The following is a 21,589-nucleotide window of genomic DNA, read 5'->3' as shown; positions in this document are numbered from 1 at the left end:
AATTGTACTTCTGTTATGTTATTATCGATTTCTAGTTGATAGATCAAAGTATTTTTCGAAATCAGTGTGTAAAAATTTGATTCAAATTATATGTTTTAAGTGAAATTACAATTGAAAATCCTTATGCACCACTCTTTCTCTCTCTCTAGAGAGAGATGCATATGCGTAGAGATGCATAACCTCTTTTTGTCTTATGACTACATCTTATAGAGCAGGTACATGTTTCAGAAAAAGTGGATTATTATTATATAATATAGTGCAAAAATTATAATAAATCCTTTACAAAATGCAAGTGTAAGTGCCTCATTTTTATTTAATTTTCAACTGACTACAAAAAAGGACTCAGTTCTGTATTTTTTAGGGTTTTTAACTAACATTTGAATGGGTGAACCGATTTTGATGATTATTTGAAAGTTGATGTGTGGTACTACTGTGGTAAATGGTCCCAGAAAAATGTCGTCTAGTTCTGATCATTTAAGGACAGTTTCGTAATTTGCGGTTTTTATGAAAATGGCTGTTCCAGTTTTAAATTTATGTGTAATTGAAGATGTTTGTAAAAAGAGAGAATAGCTAGCTACTATCTGCCCGGACATCAAGATACCTGTTTTATCCCAAGGAAGCATTTAGTCGGGATAAAAAATACCCAAGTCATCTCATACCCTGTCTGTACACTAAATTTCATCCAAATCCGTTCAGCAGTTTCAGCGTGATTGACGGACAAATAAACTTCCATATTCATAATTTCAGTATGACTGTGTTATTTAATTAGTAATATAGTGGAGTGTATATGGTCCTGAACATCTTAATCAAAAACTTAATGTTTTTCAACATCAGTTTGTACTTTGTGTATCACCCTTTTTTATAATTTCATACTTTATATAGGTGTGTCCAAAATTTTCTTAATTTTGTCTTATTACTTTTGAGTTTTTATGCTGTAATGAGTATTCAATAGATCAATTCAAGTATGTTCCATGAAATTAAAAACTGTTGCTTTTGCCTTCCATTATTAAATTTATATTATATAGTAACTCAGCGATAGGAACTGCGTAAGAACTATAAAACTATCAGGTGGCAAGTCTTTAACTGGATTATATAATATTTATATATACAAACTTGAGCGCAATCCAGTAACATTAGGAAAACAGTGCGCAAGAAACATGAAATAGCAATTTTCGCAACAAGATGTTTTACTGACAACCTTCACTACTTCTGGTTCATGAATATAACATGTTATTTATAAGCAGATTATTAGGGTCGTGAAATCAAACAGTGCATCATTTCAAATCGAATTTTATATTTTCTATTACATTTATCAGTATCAGGTAGTAAAATGCTCCGCTCAGCGGAAAGGTACATGGACACATTAATAAATTAACTTATGCTAAATCAGTCTAACGGTCGCGCCGAGCGCGGGGCGTCTTAACCTAGTATCACAGATGAGTAGAGCGGTGGGGCGCAAAGAGAAGCGGACCCGCGGGGCGCGCGGGTCGGAAAGCGACGGTCACTCGTCCGACGCCGACGACAGCTGCGTGCTGCCGCCGGAGCTGAAGGAACTGCGGCACGCACCCGCCTCAGAGCCGTTTCCCGAAACCGACGCACGGTTCTCTCCATTTTCTCTCCCATCGCTGCCTGGAGACAGCGTCCGTAGCAGCTCGAGAGCGGCCCGCGCGCGCTGACCGTCCGCCGCCGCCGCCGAGGCAGCCCCAGACGCTCTATCCCACGCGCTCTTCTCAGGAAGCAAAAGCCGCCGCGCTTCACGCTGCACACGGCGCGAACGTAACGCAAATAGGAATGGCGATGCTGCTGAAGCAAGCAACAGTAACGCTAACGCAGGAGTCCGTACACAAGCTGCTAGGCCCGGTACGGCGGCCGATACCACCGCAGCCGCCGCGTGCGGCACATGCAACATCACTAATGCACCCGTTAATAGTCCAACTCGGGCTGCACGAGATTCTTCTCTATATCTAAACAAAGAAGCGTTCGATATTCGACACCGGATAGACGTTATCCTCGATCCATTGTTTGAAGGAGCAGGCGTTCTCGGTTGCACAGATAATAAAGGTGCGGCGAGAGATGGCGCCGAGCTCACCGCAGGCAAGCCTTTCCTTAAATCTTCATTCGATTTGCCCTCTCTTCGTGCGTTTCTGAGACTCGCGACAGAAGGGCAGCGGACAGGTCGCTCTGGCGGCAATAGGAACGGACCGAACTTGCGATCGGTCTCTCCATTTTCTGGCACATCAATTTTCAAAGTCAATCCTTCACCTTCTTCTATCAAGTCTGGCAAGTTGATTTGAGGTTCATGTAACTGCAGAGCGCTGGCCCCATGAGCACGTGCTCTGAGACCGGACGATCTCGCCGCGCGGTATATCCTTGCATACATGATGCAGACGACGGCTACCGGAACAACGACTCCAGCTATTAAGTACACGACGTAATACGCTAGCTCGACTGCCTGAACGGCTGGTTTGACGGGGTAGTAGTATCTGAAGACGGCGATGGCTGCACGAGTGGAGGCTGCTCCGGCTGCAATCAGCCACGTGGCTGCACAAAGTGAAGCAGGGCGGCGCTGAAGAAGCCTCGTGTGACAACGGAGCGGGTCGGTGACTGCGTGGTGCTGGTCCACAGCGATGAGCATAACAGCTAGCAATGCTGCCAAGCTGCACGCCGAGGCGGCGGCGTCTCCAGCCTCGACCCAACCCGCTGCCTCCCTCGCCGAGTGCTCGCCAAACAACGCGGGCGCGAGCAGGGAGGTAGTCACGAGATTCGTCGCCAGCAGATTGATGACAAATCTGTAACAATAAGAAACCTCATTGAGCATGATTCATGTACTACAGTTTGAAAACAATGAAATAAAGAACATGCATGTTTTCGATTTGTTTGACGCAAACCAAAACTATTCGTGTTTAAAAACATGTCCCTACATCATATGTCAATATACCGAAATAGAGTGTGAGCACGTAGAACAGGCCAGAATGCACTTGTCCTTCGACACTAGCGGGCCCGAGGTTTTTTACCAAGATTAAGATCTAGTTACGTAAGCGTTTTCATTGTCCTGTTGATACGAATACGTTTCGAAACATCAAATGTATCTACTTGACGCTAGAACTAAGAACTGTTGAGTGTTTCGCAAAGCTTCTAACGTGATTATATCTGTGGCACGCTGTTATGATTGAATTAGTCATTAAAGTGTATTAATTTCGATAGCTATTACAGCCTTAGGTAACGACCGCACTCATTTTGTAAGGTTGAGATATAAAACACACAGTCGTTGTTAATTATACGTCTAGGTATGTTTAAATATATTTAGTTTTAAATAATTTTAACATTTAGCGTAAATTCAAGGGCGTGCGTAAAATATTAGACAATATTGCGACACGTTTGTAAATAAGATAAACCTGTTCACATAAATAATTAAATTTTTATAGCGATTTGCGCGATATACGTATAACAGTATCTATTAAAACATTTATTTGATAAACCTGAACCTTTATTTTTGTTGACTTTCTATAACGCGCTCCAAGGAAAGGTTGTTTCTCGAAATAACCTTAGGAGATGTAGATAGACACATAACATGTGAATAAAGTTATTTAGACAAGCAATGTATTGTTTTATTTTATTTTAGATAACATTTCGACAAATTTAAATTGTCTTTTATGTTTAAGATGTTCTTGAAATAAGAAATTATGAATCGTAAAGTTTTATTACCTGCTTTTTATTTCAATTAATGGTGTATATTTTGAAGGGTTTTTTTATTTATTACTAAGCACACAAGACTTTGAAGAAAATCTTTTATCCAGTCTTTATCTCAAATGTTAATCAATGTAATTAGTAATATTATTCTCAATCAAGGTGAATATTAAGTGACTTAACAACGTTTAAATAATAATAATCATTGTTTTGAATGTTAGTTCTTTTAGGTTAATAATTATACCACCAACTTTAAGTAAACACCTATGGCATTTATAACATTAGTAAGGGTACCTCTTTATTACTCCTGACAAAAAATTCACATAGAACTAGATTTTATATTCACATAATATTCCCGAAAATATTTTTAAAAACAATAAATCTGTTTTTAACCGCAATCATCCGCCATTTCCCTATGAGTTCCTTAGAAGCCCATGGACTATCATCGGCACAAGCCGCATGGTAACATAATAATGTTTTAATAAACATCCAGAAAGATCCTCTCTACATATGCAGGAGTGCCCTTGCTGCTGTGACATTGGGTTCTGGACCTTCGTTCATGGTGTATTTGAAAAACAAATGTAATATATGCATTATGAATATATCAGGGCATGTAGGCGGAATCGCTTTTTAGAATTAATGGATCTGGCATCGTTTACAGGGAATGAATATTGTTTATGCCGACTTGATGGTTTTAGAATGACCTTTCATAAAATTATGGTGAGAATTAATCTCCGCAAGAGCTTGCGGCTTTCGGCAAATCTGTTGTATCTTAATCTTTTTAAATAACTAATACATAAATAGTTCACTAGTATTTTTATTATTAGGAAATAATCATACAAGTAAACGTCTTTATATAAAAATATAATATCGAATACTGATGAACTTCCTAATCAAATATAAATAGGTTTGAGAATTCCGTATTTTATTTAATTAACTAGGAGACTAGCCAAAACCTAATCAGACAAGGCCATCACACCAGTCATACATCAGATGATAATATGTTCCTGCGCTGATATAATGACTGAAATAGAAATCGCTTATCTCTAACTAAATAACTGATATAATACTTGGTTTTATATAATTAACTGACCCGATAGACGTTGTCCCGTCTTTTACGATAAATAATCATAAAATGTTATTTTTTTATTTTAGAGCTAATTTATTTTGTTTCTTAGGTGTCTCCTTAAGTTTGTTTAGAGACCCTCCCCCCTGACAGAAGCAAACTCAACAACAACAAAAAAACATGTGCAAAATAAGTCGAGGCCTTCTTGATTAATATTCATACAGATTTTTATTCATAGAGATAAAGGAAATACAGCTTAAAGACAATTTTTATATTTACGAGTGCACATAAACGTCAACAACACAAAGCTATTCAATTTTTCGCAAGTGAATTTTAAAATACTATACAATATAGCAGTCATAGAAGTAAAGGAAATGTTACAATTCTTATTGCAAGACGGTAAATTATGCCGAGGTCAGAAAATACGTGATTTTATATACAGTATTATATTATGTTTCGTTTTACGTGAGATTAACTAAATTAATAATGGATAAGTTAATGCTAGAGTAAGATATTTTATAGTTTCATGTCATGACATATTGACGAGATACCAAGAGTTAGGAATTGATTAAGACCTATGATGTAAAATTATACTGGGATTAGATTAGTTCAACCAATACACATTTTATTAACATTTTGTCCTCTTAATTACAAACAACATCTAGGCAGTTCTTTCTTTGTAAAGACAGCAGTTCAAATCTACAGTTAATTGTTAAATAACATTTGATTCAAAAGCTTATACAAAAGTTTTTATAGACAAGTTTTAAGTATAGTAATTTCATTGGTGAGGAAATAATTTTATGTGACAATGTATATAAATACATGTATTTTTATCAGTAAATAAAAATGACATACTGTTTTGAAATACATATACGCCAAAGTCTTCGAAAAACTTCTAAAGGAAGGTAATAAAAAAATCATATTCACAGAAACGAATTTATTATATGGCGTACCTTGAAAAATTTGCGTCAGATGTTTAGAAAACTAGAGGAAACTTTTAAAGTGTGTCAAAAAATCATCATTTGATGGAGTCGTTCCACTTTTAAGCGATAAATTACTTTAACGAGCGCCAAAATCATCAAAAAAATCCACTCAATGCCAGATTAATTGCAACTTTAATATAAAAACGTGACGTGTGTTTTTCCAAGTTTTTTAAATTGTTTTCTGATACGCTTATAGACTATTGAATGAAATCTCTTTGAATGAAACGTAAGTATATGACAGATAAGAATAATAGAAATAAATCAATCATTACACACTTCATCGTTATTTCTTGACCTAAGCTCATATAGAGATATCTTTAAAATACGACATGGAGATCGCTTATATGTACGATTAGTTAATTGTTATAGCATATTTTAGAATCGACACGACACTAAAAATAATTACACGAACCAACCAAACTGTACTCAATTTAACTGCAAATTTTAACTATAAATTTAAACAAAAAATCAAACTTATAAACAACATTCTTAATCAAGAGAGTTTTTTATCGCATTTGTTAAAAACATATCATATTAAATCGAGTTTATTAAGTGGCACAAGGCCGGGGAAACCCCGGCGCGAATACATCTAGAAACATATTATGTTTATCTGTATTTGGTTAACAATTTCAAAACGTATCTAAAGTTCATTAGTGCGGATGCATCGTCTGAATTTATACGATATTAAGGTATAATTATGTCGTGTCCAAGAATCAAAAGTACAGCGACATGCGACATTTGCCAACCCGCACTTGGCTAGCGTGGTGGATTATGGCCTGAACCCTCATAGGAGGCCTGTGTCCCAGCAGTGGGAACATATAAATGCGCTGATGATGATGATGATCATGATGAAGGCATAATTTTCTTATGACTTTTGATTTTTTTTCCTTTTTGATTACGACATTATTTCATCATCATATTTCAGTCTAGTTTGCCCCAATAACAAAACAATAATAAAAGAGATAGATATTATATTAGTCTATTTTATGAGAACAGTAAACAACTTCACTTAGAACTTAGAAGAAGAACTTAGTAATCGTTAAAGTTATTCGTTTTTTTCCTAGAAACAATGTGGTGTTTTGTATAACACATCCTCCATCCCGACTTCGCTCGAGCTGTATTAATAAATCACAGTCTATGTCACTTTCTGACCAGCTATGCAAAAACTAACCTACGCCAATCGGTGGCTCTTATGAACAAACCCACTTTCGCATATTATATTGAAGATTTACAACTTGTGTGTACAAGAAATATGTATTTAATGACCAGGATGTGGAAAATCCGTTTTTATATCTAGAAATTACTCGTAATTAATTCTTTTGTTATAGATATTATCACAATATCACACGGAATAAATTAATACCGTCGTAATATTCAAAACCAACTCGTGAACGTAATATAAACTATGTAAGGCATTTAGATGAAACATATAATGATTTTAGCTATTTCTAAGGTAAACCGTTACCTTTACTTCTCTCCCATGTTTTATTCTGATTTCATTATTTCATCGAGTAATTCCATTTATTCGTTTTTAATTACAAGCGTTTAAGATAACGCAACAATAAGAACGAAATAAACTTAATTGTAGTTAACATATGAAGTATATATGAAGAAACTAGCTGTGCCCCGCGGTTTCACCCGCGTAAGTTTGCATCCCGTAGGAATGTCGAATAAAAAGTTGCCTATATGTTTTTCCAGTTGTCCAGCTATCTACGTATCAAATTTCATTGCAGTTCAGTAGTAGTTTGCGTGAAAGAGTAACAAACACATATTACAAACTTTCACATTTATGATATTAGTAGGATAGGATTTTGTTGAACTCAAAATCGTAACCTATCGCACTACATTGATAAGAAACATAAATACTAGCAAAACTAATTATAATCAACAATAGGCATATCGAATTGAAAATTTCCTATTTTCTTTCATACTTACGCTATAGTTTTATCCGTGTTTTGTTTACACTACCTATGCAAGACAAGAATTTAACAAAATAGGTATATATAAGTACGTCGTAGTAAATTGATTTTAAGAAATCTTCCATAAAAATAAACACTTATAAACAAACCACACAGATAACAAATATCATTACACGAATTGCATTTTAAAAGCATTAAAATGGACAAAACCATAATGTTTAGTAACACGAAAAATATTTACGATGCATCGTAAAAATTCTTTGTTGATAACGAATAAGCTGTTATTTTGTATGTACATATTAGTATGCAATAGTAATAAATTTAGAATATGATTCTATGAATGTTGCCATAGATAACTTCCTTTGCCGTCAAGGCGAAAACATAACCTCTAAAAAATGTATGACCATGACCAACGAGACCAAATTTGCGCGAAGATGGATGTCCGTTAATATCCTCTCGTAAAGGCACTAATGAGTCATTTAATAATACTTTGTGAATTCAGGCCGTGGAAATCAGAGGCCATTGTTTTGAGTTGCAATCATAACTCACTACGTCTACTACGAATTATCAATCAAAGTATTGCCAGTTGTAACAAACTTTTTGTTGAGTTGAATGTAGAATAAAAATATAATGCAGCTATTCACGTGTTGTATGGATGGCATGGAAATAATTGCGTGAATAATTAATACGAATTAATCCATAGCATCAATTCCTAATCGATATTGCGATGTCGCCCGATACGTGTTTTTTTTTTTTGTTTTCCGTGTTAATAGTTCAGACAATAATAGCATATTCCGTTTTAACTTCATTACTTTCAGTATTTAGTTCGATCTTATATGGAATGCGTATTATTCACTTTCGCTTAGTACACTCTATGTGTATTTTATCTAGTGTATTACAATACAACTATTTGCCAAACGTTTGTTCCAATGTTGGAGCCAAATAGTAAAAGTCATCAAACCAGTTCTAAATCCCACAGAACTAGAAAGGACAATCTCTCTACGTTTGCCAGCTCACTCTGTAAGGATCTATTGATTGTTACTTACACTGCTATATATGAGATAATTTTTTAAGTATTAAAAAGGGTTAGGTGAGGCAATTTATAGTATAGTCTTATTAAAAATGTGTGTATCTAATTGTCTATCCTATAGCGTAAGCTTTGTTGAGGTTAAAAACAGCTGTATATAATATACTGGGAAATATATACAATGATTTTATATAATAATATTTATAGTTGAATTTAAGTTGTGCAAGGGATATTCCAAAGGTTAAAAAACTTTTGAAAACTCCTAAAATGCAACGTATTTTTTAAAGTAAAACGATGAACACTAATATATTATAAAAATCGTAAGATCATACTATGTTGCTTATAATACAATATTTAACAATTGTTTGTACAGGTGAAAGGTGATGACGAAAATTTACGAGTTTTTGTAAACACCGTTTGATCATAGTTTATATATAAACTACGTTAACAACGCTGAGAGCTAATTTAAAATTTGATGAAAAACTTTGTAAAGTTAACATTACAATATATAAAGCGTATATTTAATATTCTTAAACCTTTCTTTCTTTCTTTATCTCTTTAACGATGCTAAAGAGATAAAGAAAAATATAATTTCATTCGTAGATTTTGATAAAAAGCAAATTTCTTAGTTCTAGCAGTCTATGTTTCCAGTTCTATACATTTTCTATGAAATGTCCTGTTTTGATATACAACTTCAAGTGTACTAAAATAATATTATAACATCAATATGACGTTCCATTTCTCATTTCAAATAATGGAATCCGCATTTGATTGACAAACATACAGAACTTCTTTAAACTATATTGGGCACCATCCATCAAACGAAAAACAATGGCCGCAATAAATTTTGACGGGAACTGACGTAAAACGAAAAGGTTAAGGTAATATTGGGAAAGGCTTATAGGAAGTGCAATGACAAAAGACTGTGTGAGTGATTATTTCTTCGCTTGTTTCCGGATGAATTTCCGCATTAATGTCTAGCTTTTAGTGTTAGTTTCTGTCATGTTTACATTTACATGTCAAAACAATACGTTATCTGTATTAAGTTAAAACGTTTTTTTATCTATGCTAGCATAACTTAAAGTCGAAAAAAGGAAAATGCTTTTTTCTTCAAAAGTCAGTATTTCTTTCGCACTGTATATTCTAAAAAAATTACATAAAAAAAAATTAAATATACTCAAGATTATTAAAATGATGAATCTCACTTCACAATCACATTATTTTGACGTTGATTTGAGTTATATATGATTTATTAGTATTCATGCAATTTTTAAGGAAATTAACATCCGTCTTACTACTTTTAACTAAGTCGTTTATTTGTTACGCATAATGTTAAGTCACCTTGAATTCTTTAAAACATAACATATTATAAATATTTACTAGACACAAAAATAAATATATAATCCTATGAACAGTTAAGGTTATGTGAACCTTTGTATTATTTAGCTATAGTTTCTTATTTTTTAAGGCAATTTCATAGCTCAAACGTTAATGAACTATTACTGACTAAAAGTACGTAATAACTTTGTCTGTGACTATTTAACTCATCTAATTGATGATTTAATCGTATAATAAAATATAATAATTTTATTTAAAGAAATAATTTAACTTTAACACTATAACAATTGAAAAACAATTAGCGTTGATCAATAACAAGTTATTGCAGTTTCCATTGTCAGCCATTATATCCTAACCTAATTTGCGGCCTAAAAATATTAAAGAAATCCTCTATTTTTAGAAAATTTCATACGCAAGTCAACGAACTGAAACATGACGAGATCGTACAAACAAATTCGTGTTTCATAAAAGCTTTAAGGATCTAAACTATATAATGAGTCCTTTCACCTTTACCCTAATGTAAGTTCTCCCCTTTAATTAATATTTCGTCTCTTTCACTTATAGGTAACGAAAAAAGACAGCCTGTTCGTGAAATCTTTCAGTGAATCTAACGCAGACGATTATAACGTTACGTGATATGCCGTTATTAATTGCTGTCGTATACTTATCCAAAACGCTATTTAAGTTCTTTTGTCCTTTTCATATGGAATCTATTTAGAATACAAAACCGTCGCATTCGAAGCGACGGCCTTCCTCGATGATGAATGTTGAATAATGTATCGAATGCAACCCGGCTGGTTTCAATGTACACGTATTGATAATCAATCCCTTGTTTAAAACGAATATTAATTTTTATTGTATTTTATATCAATGGCGAGTGGCCCCCGAACCAAAAATATCGCGCACCTGTGATCTGTACAATTAAATAATGATAAGCATTTTAATATTCTTGGCCCAACTCTGGACAAGTTTATTTTATAAAATTGAATGCGGCGCATGTGATTCACACCTATCGAATTTATTTGACAATCACCTTTTGCCGTATTACCATTACGAAATTTTGTATGAGTTTCGTATGTGGTTAGTGTTAAAACCTCAGTAGTAAAACAAGATTATTAATTATTTCTAGGAGTACATTGCATTGTAACCAATGCTATTGTCTTTCTGTTAGACAGTGGATACCAGGATCAGATAGAACAAAAGAAGTTTATGCTACAGACTGTTTATGTAGGTATATATGACGGACGAGACTGGGAATCCATGTGTTGTCCCACACACATAAAGGACGTAACGCACACATAGACTATTATGTTCCTAAGAAACATGTATTCAAGGTTTTACCGCGTTAGAGTAGTCCATCCATATTAAGCGTTATGAGAAATGTTTCTCAGTTCCTAAAATGAATAGCTCTAGAAGCTTCTCGGACAATAATTAATACCAATACACATACAATAACCAAATTAAACAAATGACATTGGGCAAAAGTACTTAGCCAAAAGTTTAGTCTTACGTCAATGGCAGGCAATTAGTAACAAAAGATGGCGGCCCGCCAATAATGATCCTCAATCGATTTGCAACTGTTTTTATGAATAATAATTCAATGTCTAGTGGGCAAAACGAACAAAACGTTTGTTATACACAAATTAATCAGCCTTTGTGACTTTCGTATAACATAAAAAAATATTTAAATATAAATTATATGTACATCGGAATCGATGAAAACCATGAGACAGATAATAAATTTACCAAAGCCGCGCAAAGTTTTTCCGCAAAAAAACTCAACCAACGTTTCGTCGAAATGATCAATGGTTACAATTTATTTAGCCAATTAAGAGCACGATAATGAATGAACATTTCACGGTCAAGGTTTGAAAACTGTGAAATGAAGATTTATAACGTTCAACACCATTACTCTCAATTACTTACGTCAAGATTAACATTAACAATGAAAAAGCGCGCGAAATTCGAATTTAGAACCGATAAATGTTAAATGACGTAATTATAAGTTATTGTATGCAGAAGAATAAGATGTAGATGAAAATAAAAATTATTTAGCATGCAACGGCCTTAGGGCTACCTTCACACAGTAAATCCAATGTGAGACAGATTATATTTGAATAGTTAACTTCCAATTTGCAGTTAATTGCTGTTTTAAAGCATGGGTGACCGTGAAGTGTTATTACAGATAGGAAGTAGTTGAGCAATTATTGCAAAAGTAATATGATATTGCACGTTCGGTTTATGGCAACAATGCAATCTTTGTGGAAAGCATTTCAATGACCGTTTATTATCAATGATCAAAATCGTATATGATAGCATGATAAAAATCATATAAAATAATGATTACATGTTTTAAAAGTAGCCTTTTACATTTAGTTTGCATAAAAATAACACAAAAATTTTATTGTTTGGTAAAGATGTCAGTCCTTAAGCTATAGAGTAACAATAGACAAGTCATAATATTGGTGCAGCCTATAAATAATACCACAAATAATGTTAAAACTACATTGCTCTTATGATTGCAATAATAATGTAACGTTTACAGATAACTAAATACATAAGTAAAGAATGTAATTAATTTATCTAAATAGTCAAGATTCAATCAATCAATCTCAATTTAAAATGAGAAGACATTTTTTAATTGTACACTATCAAAACATGTGAAAAAACTGAAAAAAATTCGAAGAAATAGTTGAAAATTAATTGGCAACACTCTGAAAACTGGAACAAACATTTGTCAATCGACATATTAACTTTTTATTATGTATGGCCAAATAAAAAAAACTACGATGTTGCTAAGATATGTTAAAATATCGAATCGAGATTGTTTATATAATTAAATGACATTTCTGGGTAGATAACTTAAATGTCATTGATGAAATATTATTAGATTCCACGTACATCGCCATCCAAAAGATTTAAATCTGTTTCGCAGTTTCTATCCCTTTAGATAGTTAAACGTTAAATTAAAATACCTATTGTATTATCAAAGTACATATTATTTTAATCTAATAATTATATAATGAAACAACTACAGACAATTACTTCATTCTATTTTTATATTATATCAATGTTTTGTTGTGCGGGCTTATAAGGCTATTGAATAAATTAAATATGGTCGAACAGGACATTATAGATTGGACCAGTTTCCTATTTAGATAATGACTCATTCTCAAAATAATATTGTTGCTAACCAAACCCTATATCCATAATAACGTATTGTTAGCCACGATTAGGGTTGCCAGTATTGGAAATAATCAGGGATAATTATTCAACAAAATTATAAAGTAATAAATGTCACAATCATTGCATTGCGTTATTGTAGATTCTAGTAGTGCCTGGTTATATACTAGACTGAGAGTGTTTGTAGATATTTTATCTTTTTTTTCTAAAGGTTGTAGAATTATTTTTTAGATGTATTGTTGTTGAAAACGAAAAGATGCATCATTATTTTGTTCTTACGTTACTCGTACAAGACAATGAAATATATGATTATCTTTTAATGATACGATTGTACGATACAATTTTTTTTTTATTTACCGCATATAATGTTTGGCCTTGGTTAAATTGATTGAAGAATATTGATGTTTTATTTTTCGGTAGTTCATTGTTCCTCATGCTCAATGATAAAGAACTCACCAATCGGGCTCATAATTCGACACAGTACTCTCGGTTTTGAATGGAGCATCGTCTAACAAGTTTCCGGTGACATTCATGTGCAAATTAGCCAAAAATACCCGCCAAAATTGTCGGGAACAGATAACCTTCGCGAACTCGATGAGACAATTTCTGTCACAGATTGTATATATCGAAAACGAGCCTATTACATATGCGTGGCATAATACTTTCTGGTATATACAGTATTAAATAAATTTACAGAATAATACTGAATATAATAGAGCGTATTGTGCGCATAGAATTTGAATTTTACCGCCGAAAAAATGATTATCTACCACGAATCTATCATGAGCTCTCCGCGTGAATGTCTATGACACATATAATACATGGCTTAAGTTTAAAATTATACAGCGATCGCCTAAATCTCGCCTTGTTTGCGAATAATTAATGCCCCGTAACTTTATAGGTTTGTTTCATTCGTTATTTTAATTTGGAGAACGCTTTAATTTCATGTATTTGAACATTTAAGTGGCTGTTATTTAATGATTGTGATATGACATTCGATGAGGCGCTTCGAAAGTTGTAGCGTTCGTTTGGTTCATAAAGAAAGTTATATCAGTCATTTGTCAAACTGTGAGCTGAATACAACCGGATCCGTTTGAGTGAAATATTTTAGTTTTCCGTCGCTATTCCACCATGATACTTACAGAATAGATATTTTGCGTGTTTATAGATAGAACTCCGTGATATTATTCCTCCAAATAAATGTTTTGTTCCTTCCTTCTTTCGTTGCCTTTACTTGAAGTACTAACGTAAATGAGTTGGTATTTGAAGCATTAAAATCTATAACAACTATTTCAACCTTAAAAAAATATTTGGAGTCGTAGACAGACATGATGTATAAATTACAATAATTTTAACCCGGATCGAAAAACCTAACCATTTAAAAAGAACAATAGTATAGTAAATTTTGTAACACAAACAAGGAACATAATGTTACGTGATTTTATATTCTTATTCAATCTCTATTGTTTACGAAATGGCTACAATTATTACAAGGTACCTATTGATTGTTTAGTAAAAGACCTTGTTACCTTTGACAACTACGGAATTCAAATCCTATCAAGGTACATTTTATACATTGTAGGAATATTGCGATTGGTATTGCAGCTTTTTTCTATTGTTGCACCTACTTGAAATTACAAGTGCCATATTACAAAATTCGATTTAACGTTTTCTTATTTATTTTTAATAAAAATTATCAATCCATGCATTACATACATCGTAAATAGAAAGTATATATAATTATTTTTGTCTAGTTATTAACTTTTGTTCCGGATGCTCGGTATTAAAATATGTCTAGGAATATTTATTAACGCATTTTGTAAAAACATACATTTCACGATCATTTATGGGTGTAACATCCGCACTCAAATGAACAACAATCGACGTGTGTAATCAGCTGCTTTCATAATTTTACATTGTATTCTTTATCATACGCCATTGCTCTTTACTTTCAATGCCATTAGTTTATTCAAGACTATAAAGGAAATAAGGAATAACTTAATGTCACTGAACACCAACAATTAATGCAAGTCGACTATAGTTGTTCCAATTTTCACGGTTGATTTAACATTTGCGCCTAAACACGGTCTGTGAAAATGTTACACTGGCTTTTAAAAACGAATTCGAAATCTCTTTTTTAATCTGCGTCTTATTTTAAATTTAGAACGGCTGCTTTCCCGCTATTTTCTGTATTGTAGTTAAAAAATTAAAAGCAAAATGCATATGTTATTTTACATACGTACATTAGGGTAATTAAATAATAACCATGTATTTGTTACAGAAATGCTCTTAGAAAGTCACATTGGTAAACTGATACCATCATTAGCACGGGCACTTAATGCTCTCGTATTTGTTGGCATTTAACATGAATTCAAATAATTGTGGAAAATTCCTTATACAATTAGCTTTTGATTAGCGTACAAATACACATACATAATTCATAATAATAACTGAGTTTCGGGTTTATTGTCCTAATATCTATCCTAATCCATTATACGTATTCAGTTTTTTATGTTTTTTAATAGCAAAATTAGTAGGTGATGCACGTCAACGCGCTGACGTTATAGTCGCGCTAAATTATTGTTTACTGTGAACTGTCCCTTTAACAAGCGATGATCTTTAAAATTGCGCTACGTCATAAGACAGTACTGACATATGTAATTCTTTTTCGCCATTTATTTTAATGTATTTATATTTACATACAATACATTAGAACTACAAACTTGTACAATTTATTGTATTACCATTGCTTGCACGCGTGCTCTGCACGAAAACGCGCCAAAATATCGTTATATAACTTGCAAATATCAATAAAAACCATATTGTTGTATTTGGAGGAAAAAATAACTAAAAGTTAAAAGGAGCAGCGAAAGTAATTATTGTAAATCTAGTTTCAAGTGTTCTAGCTCCGAGTTAATTCAGTTCTTGACACACTTCAAATCAATGGGCAAGTTAAGTCGATCGTCTGTGCAATGTCTCTGTCAAGGAGTTTAAAAATTATCTTTATTTATACTCTGTGTTATGATTGCTTTATAATCTGTTGACCTAATTTCGACGCGACCTTTAGTTGCAACCAAAACATTAAATGTTTTCGATTTAATACATCGCGTATTTACGATGTATTGGTATCAATATTTGAGTAACGTTTTAGGGGTTCCTACATATTTATTTATTATTTAATGTACAAGGCAAAGATCTGTGTTAGCGGATGTTTAGACAGCAAAACCAACAAATTAATAATTTCATTTCATTAATGAATGAGGTCGTTTTATTAATATGTAGTTAAGATAAAATCGTAATGGTTTTAAATGGATTAGAATTTGGACCTAAATAGTAAATATTTATGTAGAAAATCTAGCTTCTCGGAATATGAAAGTCTAGGTTTGAGAAAATTAAAGATTCGTACATACACCATAAATCTCAACGTGTCTACCTGGGATAAGATTTACCAAGAAACAATGACGCTGTAATACTGCGGTTTATTCCATAGCAAAAACAGGTAAATCATGACTATTTTTATAGGTCTTTTTTTACGCACATTAAAAACATTGTGTATTATGATATAATGTTAATAACACATTTTAATTAATTATGAAGATATTGTTCGTATTTATAAATTGACTATAAACATTTAATGTAAATTATCTTCTATTGATATTTACTAATTTAAGAGGTCTCCTAACTTATGTACAGTCTATCATTATTCCATAGTTCTAAGAAACCCATAGATAATTAATAATCAATTTGTCTATAGTCTGCATAGATTACAGACTTCCGTGCAAATACTAGTAAGTTGTACTGTTAATAGAGTTAAGGACTGTTGTTTACCACTTCTCGTCAGATTATAGACCAAATGACATGTTAAAATAAGATTTAATCGTATGAATGTTCCGCGAACTATTACGTCATGTTTAGATAATTATTATGATACAATCAGTGTTAAAAACAAAAGCGTATTTTTAATTTGTGTAATATGGGTTTGGTAATGTAAATTGAATCTGTATTGATTGTTTTTTGGACGGCTAACATTAGTAAAGTCAAGGTATTTCATTACAGTTTCAACTTTCGTTGCATTAATCTTATGCATTCCGTAAATTTCATCATCTTTGAATTGGTTAATGGTTGGGTACTAGAGTAACTTATTTCAAAACCGATATTAATTAATTCGATAGTACTAAATCGATTTGTTGCTTCATTAGAAATGTATTCAAGTGACATGTTAACGTTAGTTACTGACGTGTTGCGTTTAAATAAAAACCTTCACCTTGGCCTTTTGTTAATTATTTTATTGTTATTAATGAAGGAATTATGATTACAATGTTTGATGAAACAGAAAATATCGATAAGAAGCGGAGAGCCCTGAGAGAGGAAGATCGTTTAGTTCATTATTTTAAGTCTGTTTAAAAGATTACATTGAAATTGTAGTAAAAAGGTAAATGTATAAGAAACGGTATAGGGCCAAAATTAATCCATATTTTGTTCGAAATATATGTTTAAGAAATACATTTACCATGGAAATAATATGTGATGGTTTACATTCGCCTTGTTTAAAATATATAAGGTATAGAAAAACGCGTCACTGTTTCAAATGGGAGATCAATTTTGTGTGGAATATACGACTTCCACCAAAAATTAACACAAAGATTAATTCTCAGTGGAAATAACTCCATTTAGTGATACTAAGCAGATTTCTAAGGTGTACTTTCGTAAATTTATGTCCAATTTGTTTTAAAAATACGAACTATACGCAACAGTGACGTCAAGATGGAGGTGTATGAATGAATTGATAAGTCGTGACTTTATAATGAGCGGGGTACGAAATTCTGCATATTGTCGATAATCGGATTATACGAAACTTACTGTTAATTATTGTAAAAATAGACATTTTATCGAAGAATTAAAAACTTCATTATTTCGAATGATCTCTCTACACTTAAAAATAGGAACTTTTAAAGGCCACAAAAGTAAAATTTAACTTTAATTAGTGCGTCGTAACCGCGAAATTATTCAAAAAAACATTAACACACTTAGCAAAGAGACGTAGACAGATAATATTCAACCTCCAAGCTGAATTTAAAAGACACGTCCAATAAAAAATGACAAGTACCTAGTACTGCGCGATCTAGTTTGACTGACATTTATCGGTTTTAAATTCATTCGCTAAACAGCGGATGCTAGCTGAATCCAACCCACAACAATTGAGCTGCAATTACCCCCCGACTATCTTGGGGTCAGAACATGACTCAGTACCATGTGGAGCTTTATCAAAGTTCAAAGACCGGATAGAAAGCGTGTAAATACAAACATTTATTTATATTACGATAATTATTATGTCACTGGAGCCGGTATTGAGGACGTTTGTTTCTTTATCAAACGTGTCAAGCATTATTTTCTGGTTGCGGTCGCTACGTAATTTTCCACTGCCTTTCGGATGCAGGGTTGCCTGTTCTGTTGCCATAGATCCCGATATTTCGGGAGTTTTTAAATGATAGGGATTATTAAGTTTATTAGACGACGATTTTTTTTCGAATTTAGGCACATTTTAATAGTTATTTCTGGACAATAGACAATCAAATGTTGTATCCATACAGTATATTTATTTAACTTAATTCTCTAAATAACCTTATATTTATTCAATAAAAATTGTACACTACAATGGATATAAGAAACTTTAGATTTAGACACCTCGAAACAACTACCCGCATTCGTCAACCCTAAATGTATATCTTAATGTTAAAAGCATTTAATGTTCTGCATCATTTCTCATTTGCTCAATAGATTTGCAATTGGCATTACGATGTAGATAACTAAGTATTGACTTAAGTGTATAGTTGAGCAACACTCGAAACAATTATTTGATAGGACCGCTTCAATATTAATGACCCGAAGAAACTGCTTGCTCTTAACATTGGTGCGGATTACAAGATTTTTATGGCATTTGGTAGATTTCTCTGATCTTCACCGCAAATACGTCAATACACTGAAACGCTCGTGTGTGAGTGATAGACTCAGTCAATGTTTTCACACTCATTCTCATCAAGCAATTAGGTTAATTTATGGGCAAATATTTTTAGTCTTTGATATTTGAATACTCATAGGGAACGCGACGAAATATTTATTCACAGAAACCACGGTTTATACCGTTTGAAAGATTGGCTTGAATTGATTATAGATTGAACTAATGGAATATTCTGAAGGTACACTTTATTATACGATGGAATAAATTGTTTCGGAGCGTCTCCAATAAAACTACGTGATAGAATTTAACAACCTTGAATAACTGACTTCCATAAATATCAGTGAAATGGTATAATGTCTCAAGTGAAGAAAAGTAATTATTAATAAGTATTTTGCGTGTTTCAGCAGAATAGTTTCAAGTGCAATAACTTCACGTTGTTATTAATATCACACACACGATACAAATATATGTATGATGATTTATCTGATTTCTTTATTCAACTAAGAGTTATTAGACGTTGATGACTTGCGATTATGAAATGAATAACTGGTCACAGCACAGTTACTGTAACTATTTTTTTATTTTCAACGATGATACGCGACCTTCTCAGGTCTGATGAAATACATTGCAGATACCTCTGTACATTACTCTATTATGTTTGTTGCTTACTCAAATTACTAACACTGGCTTTGTTATCGATAGCAAGCCTCAGGTAGACGACGACCGGTACTAATGATCTAATAATAATATGGGCTTTGGCAAAGCCCCAACTACTATGGTTCGGCTTGACAAAAAATCCAAAATTCAAAATAGATTTACATTAATCAAGTTTTGTAAACGTTCATACTCTGTGGGGAGTTTGTTTTGTTTTATTTTGTAATATTAACCGCCACCTCTACCTGTTGAAAGTAACTTTTGAAGTTGTTTTTAAGTTATAGTTATGTAGAGCTTAATGTCATTGAACGTTGCAAGTTGCGACTCTACATTTGTAGAGTTTAACTTATAGCTAACAAGTGAGACCTACTTAAGTAATACAGTCCATTCTAATCTACGTGGGTAAAGCGTGGAGGATCTTAAAATTTCGCATTGAATTTTAGAAACCAGTCAGCCTTGATTCTCGATTGTTTTACGTCCTGTGAACCTACTTTTAAAAAATGCTGAAATTGTTAAAAAAAAAGTTGTGACTGGAAACTTACCGATTTGAAATCGTCCTCAATCCAGGTCGTCGACAGAAGACCAACAGGGCCAATGAGTTGCCCGCGGTCGAGACCAAAAACAGAGCAAGGAGCACCACCTCCTCGACGAGCCGGTCTTTCGTTTCCATCCCCTCAGTCAACGCTCGTCCAAAAGACAAGTCAGTTGATTGTTCCATGCAAAAGTCATCACTACCACTGGCACTGCACGCAACACTCTCAGTTCGTTTAAGTCACTGCAGTAATCGCGTTAAGTTTTGGAGAACACGCTGTACGTTAGCAGCGTCTTTCTCGCGTGGCTGTCGGCTGACAACTGATCGCGGTCCGCGTTACGGCTTGGAGTGGTCGGTGCCGTGCGCTCGCCGTCCCGCGCCTCGCACCGCTCCACTCGTTGAATTTTAACATGCATTCCGTGATGCACATGTTCTCTCTCGGCCGTTACATTTGAAATTGTGCGTTTTACAAAAACTCTACAACTGCCTGATAAATGTTGTGTAGAGTTGTTTCCGTCTGTAGAGTATGGCCTTAAGCTATTCAAATGTTCGATTCAAATAACATTAGAGATATCAATTAGATAATGGCATTATCTTTACACATCTACAATGTCTACTGAAGTCTCGTAGTAAATACAGATCTTATAAGAAATAAGTCTTGTTTTAAAACTTTATTTTATAAACAATGAAAACTTTCCATCGTTTTGTGAACGTCATAATATATTTAATGACACAAATACAGGTGGCAAACAATTTTTATGTAGAGTTCAGTAAGTAGAGTTTGGACTCTACCACGATCAACTTACCTTTCCTTTTGAGTAACAATACGTATTAAACGCATTATTGCGTTTAATAACCTAAGCTAAAAAACTGCTAAGCATCTGTTTAATATTATTGAATATTTTTAATTGGCAACCTTAAAAGAGTTTTGTCAAAAAATACAAAACATTACTAATTCTAAATGATTCCCAAGATTATTTTGCATATTATTTAAATATGTGGATTGTCTTAAGAAATAAAATCTAATTTGATTGAAACTTATGTGTTTTCTATATTAATGTCGTAATGAAACTACTTAATTATAGCGTCTTGAAGCTGTCATTGTACAAAACAATTTTAATCTCTCATACCCATTTAATGGTGTTTTATTGTTTTGCAGTTCTAATTATATATTGACATTCATAATCGTTACTATGATAATCTTGTTATTTTGGTATGTTGGTATGTTATCTAAAAGTATG

General features: G+C 33.0%; 1 protein-coding gene across 1 annotated transcript; it reads right to left on the bottom strand.

The window, feature by feature from the left end:
• Positions 1 to 1,274: 1,274 nt before the first annotated feature.
• Positions 1,275 to 20,779, bottom strand: LOC119834471 (D(4) dopamine receptor). The gene is made up of 2 exons (XM_038358845.1): positions 20,359 to 20,779; positions 1,275 to 2,789 (listed from the first exon to the last, which is right to left on the bottom strand). The coding sequence occupies exons 1-2, from the start codon at positions 20,532 to 20,534 to the stop codon at positions 1,502 to 1,504; spliced, it is 1,464 nt and encodes a 487-aa protein (XP_038214773.1). The 5' UTR covers positions 20,535 to 20,779; the 3' UTR covers positions 1,275 to 1,501.
• Positions 20,780 to 21,589: the final 810 nt, after the last annotated feature.

The sequence above is a fragment of the Zerene cesonia genome, chromosome 2 (genome assembly GCF_012273895.1).
Source record: "Zerene cesonia ecotype Mississippi chromosome 2, Zerene_cesonia_1.1, whole genome shotgun sequence".
Taxonomy (NCBI): Eukaryota; Metazoa; Arthropoda; class Insecta; order Lepidoptera; family Pieridae; genus Zerene; species Zerene cesonia.
This window is presented reverse-complemented; position numbering and strand designations above follow the sequence as displayed.

What these genes read in the sequence shown, in the direction of transcription:
- LOC119834471 (XM_038358845.1), bottom strand. Translation starts at nt 20,534, where the DNA reads ATGGAACAATCAACTGACTTGTCTTTTGGACGAGCGTTGACTGAGGGG. An exon ending in TTGAGGACGATTTCAAATCG is followed by an intron (nt 2,790 to 20,358) that starts GTAAGTTTCCAG and finishes TTATTGTTACAG; the next exon opens with ATTTGTCATCAATCTGCTGG.